At 41.5% G+C, this 15587-nt stretch overlaps 1 protein-coding gene across 1 annotated transcript in view; it reads right to left on the bottom strand.

Annotated features, from left to right (window-relative positions):
• Cdh20 (cadherin 20) overlaps positions 1-15587 on the bottom strand; it is a 282518-nt gene that overhangs the window by 60858 nt on the left and 206073 nt on the right. Inside the window, 1 exon segment of the mRNA NM_001012748.2 lies at positions 2915-3301. Within this exon segment, the coding sequence (NP_001012766.2) occupies positions 2915-3160 (246 nt within the window). The 5' untranslated portion in view covers positions 3161-3301.

Raw genomic sequence — 15587 nt, 5'->3', positions numbered from 1 at the left:
GTTGGGTAAACCCTAGTGTGTGACTGGGGCAGGTGACTGGCCAGGCATATGGAGGTTCTATACCCAGGGTTGAGAATGCTCCCCCTTACCTATTTACATATTTCCCTTTTTAAATAAGTGTTTCTTACTTTTCTCTTAACCAAGCTAACTCCCAATTGATACTGGACTGTTATATTTATTTAAGAGCACAAGAACTGAACAATAGCACTGTGTTGGAATCATCTAAAGTAATTTGACTACCTCCCAGCCAAAATGCCCAAGATACTTGCATTTTATGACTTTTTCTCATCCAGGTGTTTTCTCTTGGTGTTTCACACTGTCCTAGAGACTGCAGTGCTCTGTGGAGAATCCCCACTTCCTCTCTCTCTCCTCCTCCCCTGAGTAGGAGGAATCTCTATTCTCTGCCCTGTTCATTCACTGACTAGTCATCCAGGTTTATTGAGCAATCAGGAAAGAATTAGGGAGCAATGTTTATACAACACTGAGGCAGAAGACTTTTAGAATAAGGATTAGAAGAGATATGCGGGCACAGAAATCAGCATTTAAATAGTGTAAGTATAATCTTTACACAGAGCACAATGACATGGTGTCTACATTTCCCAGCATCAATGAGAAGTTCAGGAAGCAAGTCTTCAGGATCCTGATTCCACTGGACCTCTCTGGATATTGTTATGGCTAAATTTCAAGTCACTGGCGAGCTATTTTCTGAACAATGGGGAAAGAAATCCCATGGCTGTGGGGCAAGAGTGATGGCTACGGAGCTTACCACTAGTGTGATCAGCCTTGTGGACAGAACCCTTTACCCCGAGCCCAGTTCCTTAGGTTGCATTCACCTCACAGAGCTGTTAGAATTGTTTGCTTCTTGTGCATGGGACTGAAGGGATGAGCAAAGTCCACCACTATATCGGTTGACATTTTCATTCTACACTATTATCTTGGCTACTTTTGTTCTGTGTCCGGGAGGTGATAGACAAGACTGGGAATCAGCACCCCTGTTTTTATCCTTTAAAAGAAGGAAGACAGCCCTAAATTGTAAGAGAATACATAATAGTTGCAGAATACTAATGTTATTTTCTTAAATATATTTCCATTATCACCCCAAATATCTACTCTGAAGGACTATTTTGCAACTATCAATAAACTGGATGTCTTCAAATCTGTTAGGCTGAAGAAATGTTCACGGTGTAAGTAGTTTGTAGGGTAGATGCTTGGGAATTTAAATGCCACTTTAGACTGGTAGCCATAGTATATGCCTATCAGGACAGTATCATGAGCACATACCTGGCTTGTTTCGAAAGTGATGGGAGGAAGCTAGAAAAAGACACATCTTGGGTCTGAGGAAGAGGATGTTCTTGAATCGTGTGCTGATTCAGAAGTTTAGCATACTAGAGTAGGTGCTTTGAAAAGAAAAAAATGCTCAGCGGAATCGTTCCACAGGGAGACTAGGTGGTGCCTGCTCAGTTAATCTGATCTTGAGGAACAGAGAATCATGATAACGAAGAAAATCATAGAGGAAGAAGTGAATCGGAGAGTAACTGGTAAGGAGATCTCTTTGGTGACTGATCATGTAGAAAGGATAAAGAAGATGAAGGAGAATTTAGAGGCCAGGGAATTTAACTTGCAGGAGCGTTACCTACGCTTTATGAGTTGCTGAGTTCCCAGAACGAACTCTGTACCACTATTGCCACTACTGAGCACTCCAAAGTGACAATGAGTAATTATCACAGGTACCATGCTAAGCATTTTTTGAGGGTCAGCTTATCCAATCCTTACCACACCATCAGGTGTGGTAATAATGACTATTTATTTACCCATTCAACCATGTTTTTTAGCCAACTTTGTATTTAGTGTTGAAGAAAAATGAGAACAATGTTCTTTCCCTCTTGGAGGATCTAGTCTAGTCAGGGATTAAGAAGGGAGCAGTGGGGACTGAAGGGATGGCTCAGCATGTTAGAGTGCTCACCAGTCTTGCAGAGGACTGAATTTAGGTTTTTTTTCACGGTTTACAACTCCAGCTTCAGGAGAATCAATGCTCCCTCTGGCCTCAGCAGTCATTGCTATCAGACATACTCATGTGTGCACACATATCCATACACACCCACACGCAACCACATCCACCCACTTACCACCCCTCACACTTAAATATTTAAAAAACAACCTTAAGAAAAGAAGGGAGTGGTAGGTAGCTGTTGAGTCTATTGAGGACTTCGGTTCACAAGGTTCCCTGAAAGCCCTGTGTTCATATCAGAAACACATGCTTCTAGTTTTGACACTAACCAAGTGTTTAAGTTGTCAGAATGAATTATCTATTTTCTAATTAATTACTTGTCTCCCATTGTCTCTCTTTTTGTTGCATTTATAAAATGGTCTCTGATTAACAACCAAATAAGGCAAACAGAAGAGAAAGCCAAGGTTAAAAATGAAATGATAAACAAATTAAGGGGCTTTTAATAAAAAGTTTATAAATATATTCATTCATTGATTGTCTCTAACTAACCCCAAAGCAGTCATACTAAGATATTTTGAAGGAAGAATGTTTTATTGTTTTGTTGTTGATTTTCATAAAACACAGGTCTCAAGTTAAAGCTATAGAAGTACTTATACCCCCCCCCCCCACTGCTCCCTCTACTAAGGGCTAAGTGGCTTTTCTTAAGGACTGAAACATTCCCTCAAAACATGGTTGTGGTTTATTCCCACTGAATGGAAGCTTAGAGAAGGAGAGAGTCTTCTTTCTGACCGGTATCTGACATAAGAAATGGTGTATTTTAGCTGGAGGTCAATAATGTCCGACTAGTTAGCATTTTTCTTAGACCTCAGACATAGGCTAGATGATCGTTCATATTCGATTCACTTTAGTACCCAATCTCCACATCAGATACTCTGAGAATTTCTCTTTCTACCGGGCACGTCTTACCTTGCCGACATACAGAGGGTCAGTCCCAGTGTACTCTTCCAGGACAAAAAATTGGTTCCAAACCCAGCTCCTCCTGCTCCGCTGATGTGACTGTGGCTTTCCTGAGAAGAGTGTATCTAACTCGACTTCCGGCATCGGAGTGCTGGACAGAACGGTGGTCGCAAGGTCCATCAGTGCCCAGAAGTACAAGGATGTGCCAAGTCCAAGCCAGCTCTTTGCATTGCTCATTCTACCTGTAGTCCACATCGGCTTGCAGGAGTTTCAGAAGCCAAGTAGAATGGCAAGCCTTGGGGTTGAGTATTTTCCAGATTAAAAAAAGCCACGCCACAGGTTATTGGAAACTCATTGCTTCCCAAAGGAGGTCTCCATTCAAGTCAAGGTGAAGTCCTGTCAAGTTAAGGGAAACACTGTCAGAGGATTCCTTTCTGGGGTTATTTGTATGTTTTCTAGAAATGTCAGTAAATAATGTGTTTTCTGCTCAATGAGTCAGCAGTTATCCCTTATGAAATATCTCTAATAAATAATATTTTGATTATAAAAAGATGATATATCTTGCTAGAACCAGCCTCAAATATTTGGATTTGGATTCTGAGACAATAAAACTAGTAAAAACAAACAAACAAACAAACAAACAAAAAACTTCTCCATAGTAGCTTACCTTAAGGCCTAGACTGTCTCAATGATTGTCTGGGAAAATTAATATTATGTTTTTCAAAATATCTGTAATCAGAAAGCCTCCTGAACTCTTTAGAATAGCATTCACTTCTAAAATTTACCTCTACCAAAAATAAAAATAGAAAAAAGTTGGACTCTTTTTTCTTTTGCCAACAACAATTATCTCGTGCCTATTCCTGTTATTGATTATGCTATGAATCTTGGGCTTCATTTATAAGCAGACATAGATGACAACTTGTAACTTTAATCATTCTCTGAACTCATGAGAATCAAGTTTCATACTCTACTGCTTTGGCTGTGGAGTGCTGATAGGGGTTGCTAATGTGACCTTTCAAGGATGTGAATGGTCAGTTAATCATTATATCCTTCACAGGGGACTTTAAAGTGCTATTAGTCACATGCCACTACAAGTAAGCTGAGAGTCGTTCTAACAGATTTTCTTCCTGGCCCGAAAGACTCATTTAGGCAAAGGAACGTTAACTTCTACCCAGGAAGCAGCTTTTCATCAGTCAGACTTCTTCTGTGGCTGCAGAATCAGATTTAACTTGTGACCTCACTCTACAGCTATGACCTCATCAACCTTTTCTTCCCCTCTAGGCCTGGGTTTGATGAAATAAACTTGTACTCAGGCTACTAATCAGAGCAATGGAAGTATTTTCTGTGCACTTAATAGTTTCACTGCTAACTTGCAGAACTGCTGCTGTGCCTAGGAATGAATGTGTGCACCTGGGAGTTTCAGATCTGTGCAACTAAATAGTGACCTTCGTTTTGAAAGTGGCTTAGAATAGATGTATTGATGCTAATTCAGCTCCTGCCTTCCATTTGTAATCTCCAGAAGAAGGTTTAGCCTCCTCTGTAATTCTCCCCAGTGAGATGCACAAAAAGATTTACAAATATCCCATAATTATTCATATAGAGTTATTTCAGTTTGTGACAAGTCATATCAGTGGAGCTGTCAGAGAGGAAAGTCTGAGGAAACCGGTTTGTAACAGACCAGTAGAAAGGCCGTGACTCTTCAGAGCTCTGATCTACATATAGATTGTATCTTAAGGGAAATGCATGCCAAGTGTGCCTTATTTAGGCCGATTTGTTTGTGGTATTGTTAGAAGGTGAGTTTCCAGGCAGCAGCAGTTCTTTCTCTCTATGGATTCACCAACAGAATCAGAAACATAGATAACTTTTTTTTTTTGGTCCCTTTCTAAGGGGAGGTGTTTTTGAAGGAGGAACTTCAATATGGGAGATCAACTGATAGAAAGGATTGACGAGACACAGATATGCTGTCTTTGCGATATATATAATGTGAATAGACCACAAAACTCCTCACAGATTACTATGCTTGGCAAGCCACAAAGGGCATGAATGGTGTATGTATTATCAACACACTGATGACACAAGAGCGACAAACTAGCTTAGACAGTTTGTTCTCTGCTTCCCTCTTTACTTGTCTACCTCAGTCATCAAGACTGTGATTAGAACTCTGCGGACTGACTCAGGGAGTGGCTCCCATATTTACTATCCTCATCTGTTAAGCAGGAACAGTAATTCTCCTGTCTACACCACAGGACTCTCGTGAGACTATAAAGGGCTAATGAAGGTTAATGATGAAAATAACCGCCGGAATTTGGAGAATCACATAAATTGACAGGGGCATATGTGAAAATATAAAACAAAGATAAAACATGTTTCATGGATACAACTGGGAACAAAATCCTACAGGAGTGTGCAGTGAAATCATCCCACAGATCTCTAATGTGTGTTGAGTACTCTTTGATAGAAGATTCTGACTCAGTCCAATTGTATAGTAACCACTCGTGACATTTTCTTATGAAGATATTTAATAAAGGAACAGCTACTAGAAAACTCTGTAGAAAGTCCTTTTATATATTGCAATTATCAACATAGAATATGCTTTATGTGTATACATACATGTGCATTTTGGCTAATGCATGGGCTTCATACAAGACTTTTCTCTAGGACTCTTATTTTTCTCTGGCTTTTTGAGTCCCCTCCCCACCCTCTGCATGGGTTTAAAGGTCCCTCTCTCTTCCCACTGACTAAAGTTCATGAACAGCAAGATTTGAGGAAATGTTGAGGGATTTCAAGTAGTGACCATTTTATTCTTCCGTCTCTCATCAAGAGACGAGTGTTATTGCCAATTAAGCTGTCCCGTCCTTACGTATAGGCATGATCTGAAGACTTAAAAAAATTCCCTTGAAACTTTGTGATGAATATTTCGTGGGCAGTTCAATTGCCTCAGCTTTTCTCTCCCTCTCTTGCTTACTTGGGCTCCCTGCAAATGAGTGTAAAATTCTGTTTTCTTTCACTTTATGTGCACAACAGTGATTTTGGGGTGTTTAGGCCATGTGGAGCCCCCTGCAATTCAGTGAAAGGTGGTGGTTCCTGGGCCCCCTCTGATTTAGCAATGATGATTTCTGTGTATGTAAACTCTGAGTTAATGAACTGGGTCATGACACATGATGGAAAGCAAACCATTTCTGTATTCTCAGAGTGAAGCACACAGAAAATACTCCCTGCCTAAATTTCCAGAAATAAAAAGCCATGCTGCATGATAGTAACACTGTTCTTATCATAGTTAGAGTTGCTTTCTACAAAAGAAGGGAAAAAAACCACTTATGTTAGACTTAACCATTTGTAATTATAGACGGCATGGTTCTCACATTTATACTTTTCCTACAGATATGAATAGATTGCTTGTTTGAGGCTAATTACTGTTTCTGTAAATGAGAATGCTGACATGAATATCTATACACAGGTCTGCTTTGGGGAGAATACCCATGCCATGTGAGGACTACATTAGTGGAAATTGACTTCTGTGCTAAATGAATCTTTTAAAAGTTCCCAACCCCCTATTCTCTTGAAAGAAAGCAAACAGCTTGATAATGAACACAGTAGGAGGAAATTAAAGTTGTGCTCAAAGTGTGTTCTCAGTGAATTGTTTATTTTGTTACTTAAATTCGTTGTGATATTTAAAATGTAGACGGGAGGATGGTTACTGCTTTCTCCTTGAAATGAACTGGGCTTTTATGGTCTTCCTCTGATTTCTCTTCTCATTACCCAGTTTTCCTGGGCTTTTCATGAAAATGGAGGAACTGCTTAGAAAACTTCAAATGGGGTGTCTGCAGAAAACTGTTAGAGACTCCCTGTGGGAAAGAGGGGTGCTTGGTTTGCTGCTGTGCCCCTATCCCTTTAGTGAAGTGGTGATGTGTGTTGACAATGGTATCTGGTAACATATCTACAACTTTTATCTCTTTGTGAACTTATTAAAAATTCATGTAAACTTCAGGGAGTTGACGTGAATCCACATCATTCAGGTCAAATAGATCCCAGAGAAGTACTCTTAGGTTTCTTCACTTGCCGGTTTCTGACAGAGGGATTCCTCTCTCTTTCCCCCGATCTTAGGTTTCTACTCTGCAAACTACCAGGACCTTAAACCCTGCAGTTTCAAATGTATACCCAAGATAAAAATTTCCCGAAACTCCTTAAATGTCTTTAATGTTACCTTTGATCCCTTATCATATATCCATATATATATGATATATGATATATATATGATATATATGATATATATATTATATATATATCTTGTTCCAGCAGATTTCCAACTAACTAAACACTGCAAACTTCTTCCAATTCACCAGCCCTAGGTGCTCTTGATGGAATTTCCAACCAGTCTGAACCTCTGCTATCTAAATAGCTCCAAAGCTTTACAAAGCTACTCCAAAGTGGCTTGCCCCAGATGGTCCAGAAGTGTGGTGCAGCAGGTGGTGAAAGGTACCCTGATTCCTGGTCGAGACAAGTAGAATCCCCAGGGATCCTAAAAGGGATGGCAGGTGCATTCCTAGCCGTTCAGATCAGGGCCTCACTAGCTGCAGACCCCCCCCCCCCAAACCCCTGTAGAAAGGTTTGAGACAGACCAGTCACATAGAGCAATGCCCCAAGCCCCTCCTCCACAGGAAAGGACGTGACCACAGGTTACATAGGCTCTAGACAGATCAGTCACAGAGGATAATGCCCCAAATCCCTTCTCCACAGGTGAGGATGTGACCACAGATCACATAGGCTCAAGACAGATCAGTCATAGAAAGAGGGCCATGCCCCTGAATATGTAGATGAGGTCTGACCCATCCAAAAAACTATTTAACTGTCTTATTCAGAATTAAAGGTGTAGAGGAATTATTCCATCATCTGAGAGCTTCTGTCTTAAGAGCTGTAACACCATTGCTTGGGGGAGGAGGTCTGATCTCCCTGAAACAGATCTGATTGCTGCCAGAAGCTCCCCTGCACCTCTTGCCAGCTAGTCAGTCTTCTGCTGGCTCAGCCTTGCCCGAGCAACCGAAGCGGCAAGCAGCAGTGGAAAGGAGCAGGACAGGCAGCTGAGGGCAGGGGAAGCTGTTCCCCCTCCGTGCCCAAGTTCTCTCCATCTTACCTGAACCTGAGCACCTAGCAGGTTGAGAGACTGCCGTGGGAGAGCATCCTGGAACTGGAGCCCTAAACAGAAGAGCCTGTATAGCAAGTGAAACAGGTGGCCTTGGCTCACATTCCAGCTTTCTTTGGTCCCCAACTATGATGCCCAATGCCAGCAGGAAGCAGTCATAGAAAAGAGTATGTCCTCCTTTTTCATGTATTATCAACAAAAGGCACTCAAACCAGGACTAATGGCTGAGGTTTCTACTTAACATATCCAACCATGGCCACCAGGTTCTCCCAGCATCCCTCAATTCCTGCCTACTATAGAACGTGGCTGGCCTACCATATGCCCCTTTCTCTAAACTTCTCCAGTCCAAGAGCTGGGCTGTTCTTCCTCCAGTTGCTCTTCTGTATATAATCCAGCCATTTTGGTTACCCAGCACCCTCTAACATACCCTTTACTCTCCTGATCTTCTGGTCTCCTGGTCTCCCCTCTCCCTGCCTTTCCTTCACCCACATGGCCAAGCTCAGGGTCATTTTCACTCTCGACTGTCCCAGATGTCCTTGCCTCTGACTATGCTCTCCCTTTTATTTACAATAAACTTTTTCCTACACTATAACTAAGAGAAATACTGTCCTTCCCTTTTCTTTCTTTCTTTTTTCTCATTTAGTATCAGTGTTTTGCTGTTGCTGCACTTCTTTAAGCAGTCAGGCCGATTTTAACCAAGAGCCTCAAAAATGCACTTCAAAGAAAATACGGAAAGAGAAGCTTCATGGAGATCTTAGATGTCACAATGAAACATGACAGTATACCATAAGGTGCCCACATTAAATCAGAATGTGGCTTGGCATCCCACGTTGTTCCATGTCTCCATTAAAGGTCTCTTGTGAGGCTTAGGAGTCAGATTCCTTCAGTATAAACTACAGAATTTCTAGAGAATGACAGGTGTGGTCACGGGGACATACATAACTAAAATGCTCATACAGTGATTGTATATTTGAGCACACATGGATTGCAAATAATAGGCCATATAGAATAGCAGAGAGGTAATCTTTTAGTGACTTTGTCATTTTCATTTGAATATTCCTGAATCTGTTTGCCACTTTGGGACTCCATTTGGAGAAGGATCCATGGCATGATTTTGAATCATAAAAGGAAGAACAGTGCTCCTAGCAGAAGTAACTTTCATTAACTTCAGAGGTTACACTCACACCTTTCTCTCACAGCAGTCTTCAGGTAAGTTAAATCCTCATCATAATTATGAATTCACCAACCTACCCCCTGTCCCTTGCTCCTGAAGACCTCATCTCTTTCCCCTTTTATTAAAAATAGACATTACATTTTTGCATTATAGTGTCCCCTCATTTTACTCCTCCCAGTTCCTACCCACCTCCCATCCCATCCTGATGTACTCCCTTTCTCTCATTAGAAAAGAACATGCTGGGGTTGGGGATTTAGCTCAGTGGTAGAGCGCTTGCCTAGCAAGCGCAAGGCCCTGGGTTCGGTCCCCAGCTCTGAAAAAAAAAAGAAAACAAAACAAAAAAAAAAAAACAAAGAAAAGAACATGCTTCTAAGAGATAACAACAGAACATAACAAAATAAAATATAGCAAGATAAAACAAAACCTATCATACTGAAATTGGACAAGACAACCCGGCAGAAGGAAAAGAGCTCCGAGAGAAGTCAAAAGAATCAGAGACCTACTCATTCACATACTCAGGGCTCCTACAAAAATACTACAGTGAGTGCAGGCAGACAGGAGCCGGATGTAGATCGCTCCTGAGAGACACAGCCAGAATACAGCAAATACAGAGGCGAATGCCAGCAGCAAACCACTGAACTGAGAATAGGACCCCTGTTGAAGGAATCAAAGAAAGAACTGGAAGAGCTTGAAGGGGCTCGAGACCCCATATGTACAACAATGCCAAGCAACCAGAGCTTCCAGGGACTAAGCCACTACCTAAAGACTATACATGGACTGACCCTGGACTCTGACCTCATAGGTAGCAATGAATAGCCTAGTAAGAGCACCAGTGGAAGGGGAAGCCCTGGGTCCTGCTAAGACTGAACCCCCAGTGAACGTGATTGTTGGTGGGAGGGCAGCAATGGGGGGAGGATGGGGAGGGGAACACCCATAAAGAAGGGGAGGGGGAGGGGCTAGGGGGCTGTTGGCCCAGAAACCGGGAAAGGGAATAACACTCGAAATGTAAATAAGAAATACTCAAGTTAATAATAAAAAAAAATACTACAGTGAAAGCGACAGCTCACACATAGAGGCTGTGGTGCTCATCCATGTAGGCCATGCTGCTTTAGTCAGTTTCTGTGAGCTCATATGAGTTCTGTGTAGTTGCTTTAGAGGGTAAGGCCTTCACTTTTTAATGGATCCAGGACTTCCCTGCTAGATGCCTACTGGAGTTTTAGTTCTGTTCTAATACCACATAGATCTCACCTGTGCTATAGCACTGCATTTTCTCAGATTCATGTCTCTGAAATGGGCTGTATCTTAACACCAGTGTGTGGACATGTCTTGTGCCATTGTTGTCTTGTTTATCTCTCAAGGAAATGGTTAGTTAACTGATAGTGTATACAAAATTGAAGGACTGGCATTTAAAAATGAACAGAAAAGCATGACACTACCTAATTTCCCCAGAGATTTTTCTGGGCAAGTGAGCAGCCCTCTTGCCTGCTCTAATTTTGGTTATATAATACATGAATTCTCATGGTTTTGGTTCAGACTGTTGTTGGTTCTCTTTCAGTTTTCCAGCTTCTTGTTCTCTCTGTCTTCCCCACAGTCAAAGTAGTCTGTGCAAATGCAACTGCAAACTTCATTTGCATATTGAGGTGATGTTGTAAGAAAAAAGCATAGAAGAGTTTAACAGAAGTATAGGATTGACTCTGATTTTTACACGAGAATATGAAGATGAGGATCTGTGTGTGTGTGTGTGTGTGTGTGTGTGTGTGTGTGTGTGTGTTAGGAATAGAGAAATAAAAAACAGCAAGCTTGAATTATGTAATTAAGAGCTGGATTTGAAAAGTGTATTTGGCCCTACCATGAAACCACACTGACTTCGAGCTCCACCTCCCTCTTCTTTGGTCATGAACGTAGACATTCTCACTGTAGGAGTCCTGCTGCAAGTGTCCCTGTCCAATCCCTCTCAGCTTTTCATCTCCCTTGCAAAAGTGTTTAAGGTTACCTTTCTTCCCTTTCAGCACCTCCAAGACAACCAAATAGATTGCTGGTGGTCCTTCCACACACAGTACTAGGTATATAGTAGATATAATTTATCCTTTTATTTATTTACTTTTTGTTTGTGAATATAAATCTACTGATGAAAGTGTCATATAGAATTCAGCCACAGATAATGTGCTGATTTCTGTGCAGTATTTGATATACGAAACTTGCTTTACTCTATGCTACAATGGTTTACTCCTCAAGGAGTGAGAAAGCCTTTGCCCTGCTTTACCTCCCTTTGCTTTTCACTTGTAATCAAGCTAATGGAACTGCAGGCCAGTCTGTGGGCAATTTCCCTGACTACAGTCAGATAAGAATGTTCACTTTTGATTTCTGAGAATTGTCTCACATGCTCACGAGTGTCTCATCATATTAAACATTTATAATTGTATTACATTTGCCATTGTTTATTAAAACATGTACCTAAAATATTTAAAAACATAATTCTTTGATAAAGTTCTTTGAGAAGGAGTTGAGGACAGTTGTGATGGTACCTGCGAGCAATCCCAGCCCTCTGGAGGCACGTGCTGGAGGAGAATTGCCATAGCCTTGTCAACACAGTCATAATGAAAAAGACTGAAATAATGAAAAAAGCAAAGAAAGAAGTTGCAAGCAGCTGACCTACTCAGTGTTTTCCTCTGCTATTTACCTTTGAGAACACTCTTCTTTCATCACTTAGCTGTGTCAGATACCATGACCAAAAGGCATTTAGGAGGGGAACGAGTTTCTTTCAGCCTATGATGACAGTCCATCTTTGAGGGAAGTCAGGATTCAGGCTGGATCAGCAGACTTACTGCTCCACAAAGTGTTACTTCCAACCAAGAAACTCATTTCACAGACAAAGAAGCATTGCAGAAATGAGAGAGGTTGCTACTTGCTGGCTGTCTTGAAGGCTGGTGTAGACTCAGCTAACTTGCATATGTAGCTCAAGCCTATGGTGCTGCCCACAGTGGGCCTTTGACACCAAGTAACAATCACAATAGTCCTCCACAGACAGTTCCACAGGCCAATCTGCTCTGGGCAGTCCCTCACTGAAACTCTCTTCTCAGTTGACTCTATGATGTGTCAAGTTGACAGTTAAAGTTTAACTAGGAGGGGATATAACAATTTACCTGTAGGGAGAAGATTTGGAGCACAGATAGATTTATTATGTAAATGAGATTTGTTGCCTTTTGAGATAGAGTCTTTCTATGAACCCTAAGTGTGGCTGGTACTCCTGGAGGGGCCCATGAATCCTGCGTGCTGAAGGTACAGGCAAGTGCTACCAGCCAACATAAGATTAAAGTGTAAGACTTTATTATCAGATATATTTAATCAGAGAATTAATAGCTACCTAGAAAAAGTCTGAATCACAGCTTAATATCTGCATGATTTTGAGTAATGACATAGCTCCTAGAGTCTGTCACATATAGGTGAGGTGACCCTAAACTATCTTAGAAGGTCTCTGAACTAGGAAAACATGTATGATGCTCCTACCACAGTGTCTGACAAGATGGTTAAACTTGTGCCTAAAAATCACACGTGCTCAATAAATGTTGGTTGGCTTTATTTCCTTTAAGAAGTTTACCCTTTAAGGGGAGAGGTTGCCCGTAATACGGTAGTAGAACCATTAGAATGAACATTGACGTAGTGGCATTATTAGCATCCATGACAATGTTGCAGCTACACAGGGACAATATGTGGTGTCAGGGAGTGCTCATTCTCGGCCAGGCTGTGCTATGGCGTTTACATTCATTTTGTCATTTCATCTTCCAAGACATCTGTGGATAGGTTTTATTTCTGCAAAGTACCCAAGAGTGATATGCATGGATCAGTCTTACAGTTTTACAAATGGACATTGCTGGTGATTAACAGCTAGGAAGAAGATGAGCTGGGGTTCTTTCTCAGGAGAGAGTCCCTGCAGGCTTAGGCCATCACAAACTGTATCATAGAGTCTGGGCCACAGGCCCTTGGATGTAAAATGCTTGGCTTGTCAGAGAGGGAGATGTGATTTCTGTGAAAAAGGGAAGGTTTGTGGATGTGTATGAACTGGACCTTGAAGGGCAGAGGTAGATATTTCAGTGTTTAACGGGACTAGAGCCTGTTTTGGAGAAAAATGGTATAATATCTTAGACAGCAGAGTCCATTTCAGGGAGTAATGAAGCACTGGGGAGATGGCTCTGAGGGTAAAGCATTTGCTATGCAATTCTGAGCTGTCCAGATTCTCAGTATCCATATACATGCTGGATGGGCACAGCAGCCGGACTGTATTCATAATGCCTGGGAGGTGAAGACAAGCTTCCTGGAGCAAGCTGGCTGGCTACACTAGCTGGATTGGCACATCAAGTTCAGTGAGACACCCTGCCTCGGTAAACGAAGTGGAGAGCAATTGAGAAGGACACATGTCATTGACCGTTGGCCTCCAATAAGAACCCACATGCATACAGAAGAACCCTCTCACACACACACACACATAGATGCATACCACAGCATACTTGGACAAATAAGCAAAGTGGGGAATAACGAGATAAGCTGCAGAAAATCAGGCAAAAGCCACTTGAGCTGGAAATGGATTAATGTGTTTCCAGCACATGTAACTGATTACAGTGAACAAGCCAAGGTTCTGAAATGCCAACATTACAGTGAGCAAAAACTAGAAAGGTTGTTGGTGGGGTGTGAGGGAACCAGCTAGGAGACCAAGAGATCTGGGGAGGGCCTCTTTAGGCAAAGGTCCTGCTGGAGGAAGGCCTGGTTAGATCCTGAGACAGCATCTTCAAGGCTTTCCCACTGAAGGCCAGTGTGGTAGAGAAGGGCTAACAGTGGCCTATCAACTGTGCTTGGTGGTGACAGGAAGTAGAGAGGAGGCATTCCTCTCTTACTTGTAGAGACAAGGTAATACATTTAGATTTACACTTCAGGATAAAAGATTCATAACTCCTTGCCTGATTATTTTAAGAGGCAAGAACTTTCTTTCTCTTTTTAGTCCAAAACTTCAAAGCGGCTTTGGGAATGAAAGATTTGAGCTCTTTTCTCTTTGAGCACACCTTGGCTCTCCTGAGCTCTTGCTATGTCCCAGCTTCCCACAGCTCAGACTGTGTGTGTGACAAGTGTCTTCCCACATGGCTGCTTTGCTGAAACTAGCTTCTCCTTAGCCATGACTTTGGACTTGCCTATGTTCAATGCTGTTCCTTCTATGTCTTTCCTCTTTCATACTGTAACAGTATTTAGCTCTCATTCAGTTAGTATATAAGAAATGACACATATACAACTGGTGATCTTGCCATGAAAAACAAAACAAAAATGATCTACTTCTTAAGACTATGAAATGAAAGTTGGAAAGGTGGTTTGCTCAGAAAGCTGCTTGCTGCTAAGCTGGATAATTTGAATTGGGTGATGCTGAACCCAAAAGGGGAAAGAGAGCAGACTCCCGTAGTTTAGGAGCTGAGGCATTCATATGCATGCACACACATGGGAGACACACACACACACACACACACACACACACACACACACAATTTTAAATAAAATTAAAACTAAGCAAAAACAAAGCTTTAATTGGTATTTTTTATTTTCTAGCTGAAGGAAAATAAAAAATGCCAATGTATGCCTTTAAAAAAATTCTCACTGAGCATGGCATATATTCTGGAATCTTGGTTCGACACCAGGCATAGTTCTGTCAGATTATGAGTCAGACAGATTTCTTAATGTTATAAGCCTGGAATGAGGGTAATAACCTTTAACAGTTGTTGAAGGTTATCCTGACCTAATCTTATAGATGATTATTGTAGTTTTAAAATTATTTCTTCCCTGTGTGTTTCCCTCTCCTGGAATCTTAAAGCTGTTTGTATAGTCTCCCTCACAGTTTTGTTTTATATTGTAATTAATGATCTGTCTTTTATCCATATTACATTATTTTGGAGACAGGGCACAAACAAAATCAGGAGTACCAATACATATTTTTAGCTATAAAAGTGTATTTAACAGATTGGTATTATTTCTGCCTTCAAGGTTTAAATTCAGTAAAATTTATATTCTTCCATATTCAATTTTAAAATTGACCCGTGTATTCAGTCATCCATTTTGCAGTGCTGGTGATGGATCCCGGGGTCTCACGTGCTAGGCACGCCTGTGCTTCTCTCCCAGTCTTTAATAGCACTTCTTACCAGGACATAGTAGTGCACATGTTAAGGGGTATAGGTACAAAAGGCCATGGAGCATTAGCATAAGGCAAGGAAATGGGGAGCTTTCTCCACGGAGATCCTTGCTTCTAATCAGAAGTGTGTCAGTACTTCCGTGGGAGAAGTGATCTGCAACGGCAGGGCCTGTGAAGGTTAAAGACTGCTGCAGAAGTGCTTGGG

Source organism: Rattus norvegicus, chromosome 13 (genome assembly GCF_021556685.1).
Source record: "Rattus norvegicus strain SHRSP/BbbUtx chromosome 13, alternate assembly SHRSP_T2T, whole genome shotgun sequence".
In the NCBI taxonomy this organism is placed as follows: Eukaryota; Metazoa; Chordata; class Mammalia; order Rodentia; family Muridae; genus Rattus; species Rattus norvegicus.
The sequence above is the reverse complement of the archived record's forward strand: the minus strand, read 5'-3'. Positions and strand labels throughout refer to the sequence as shown.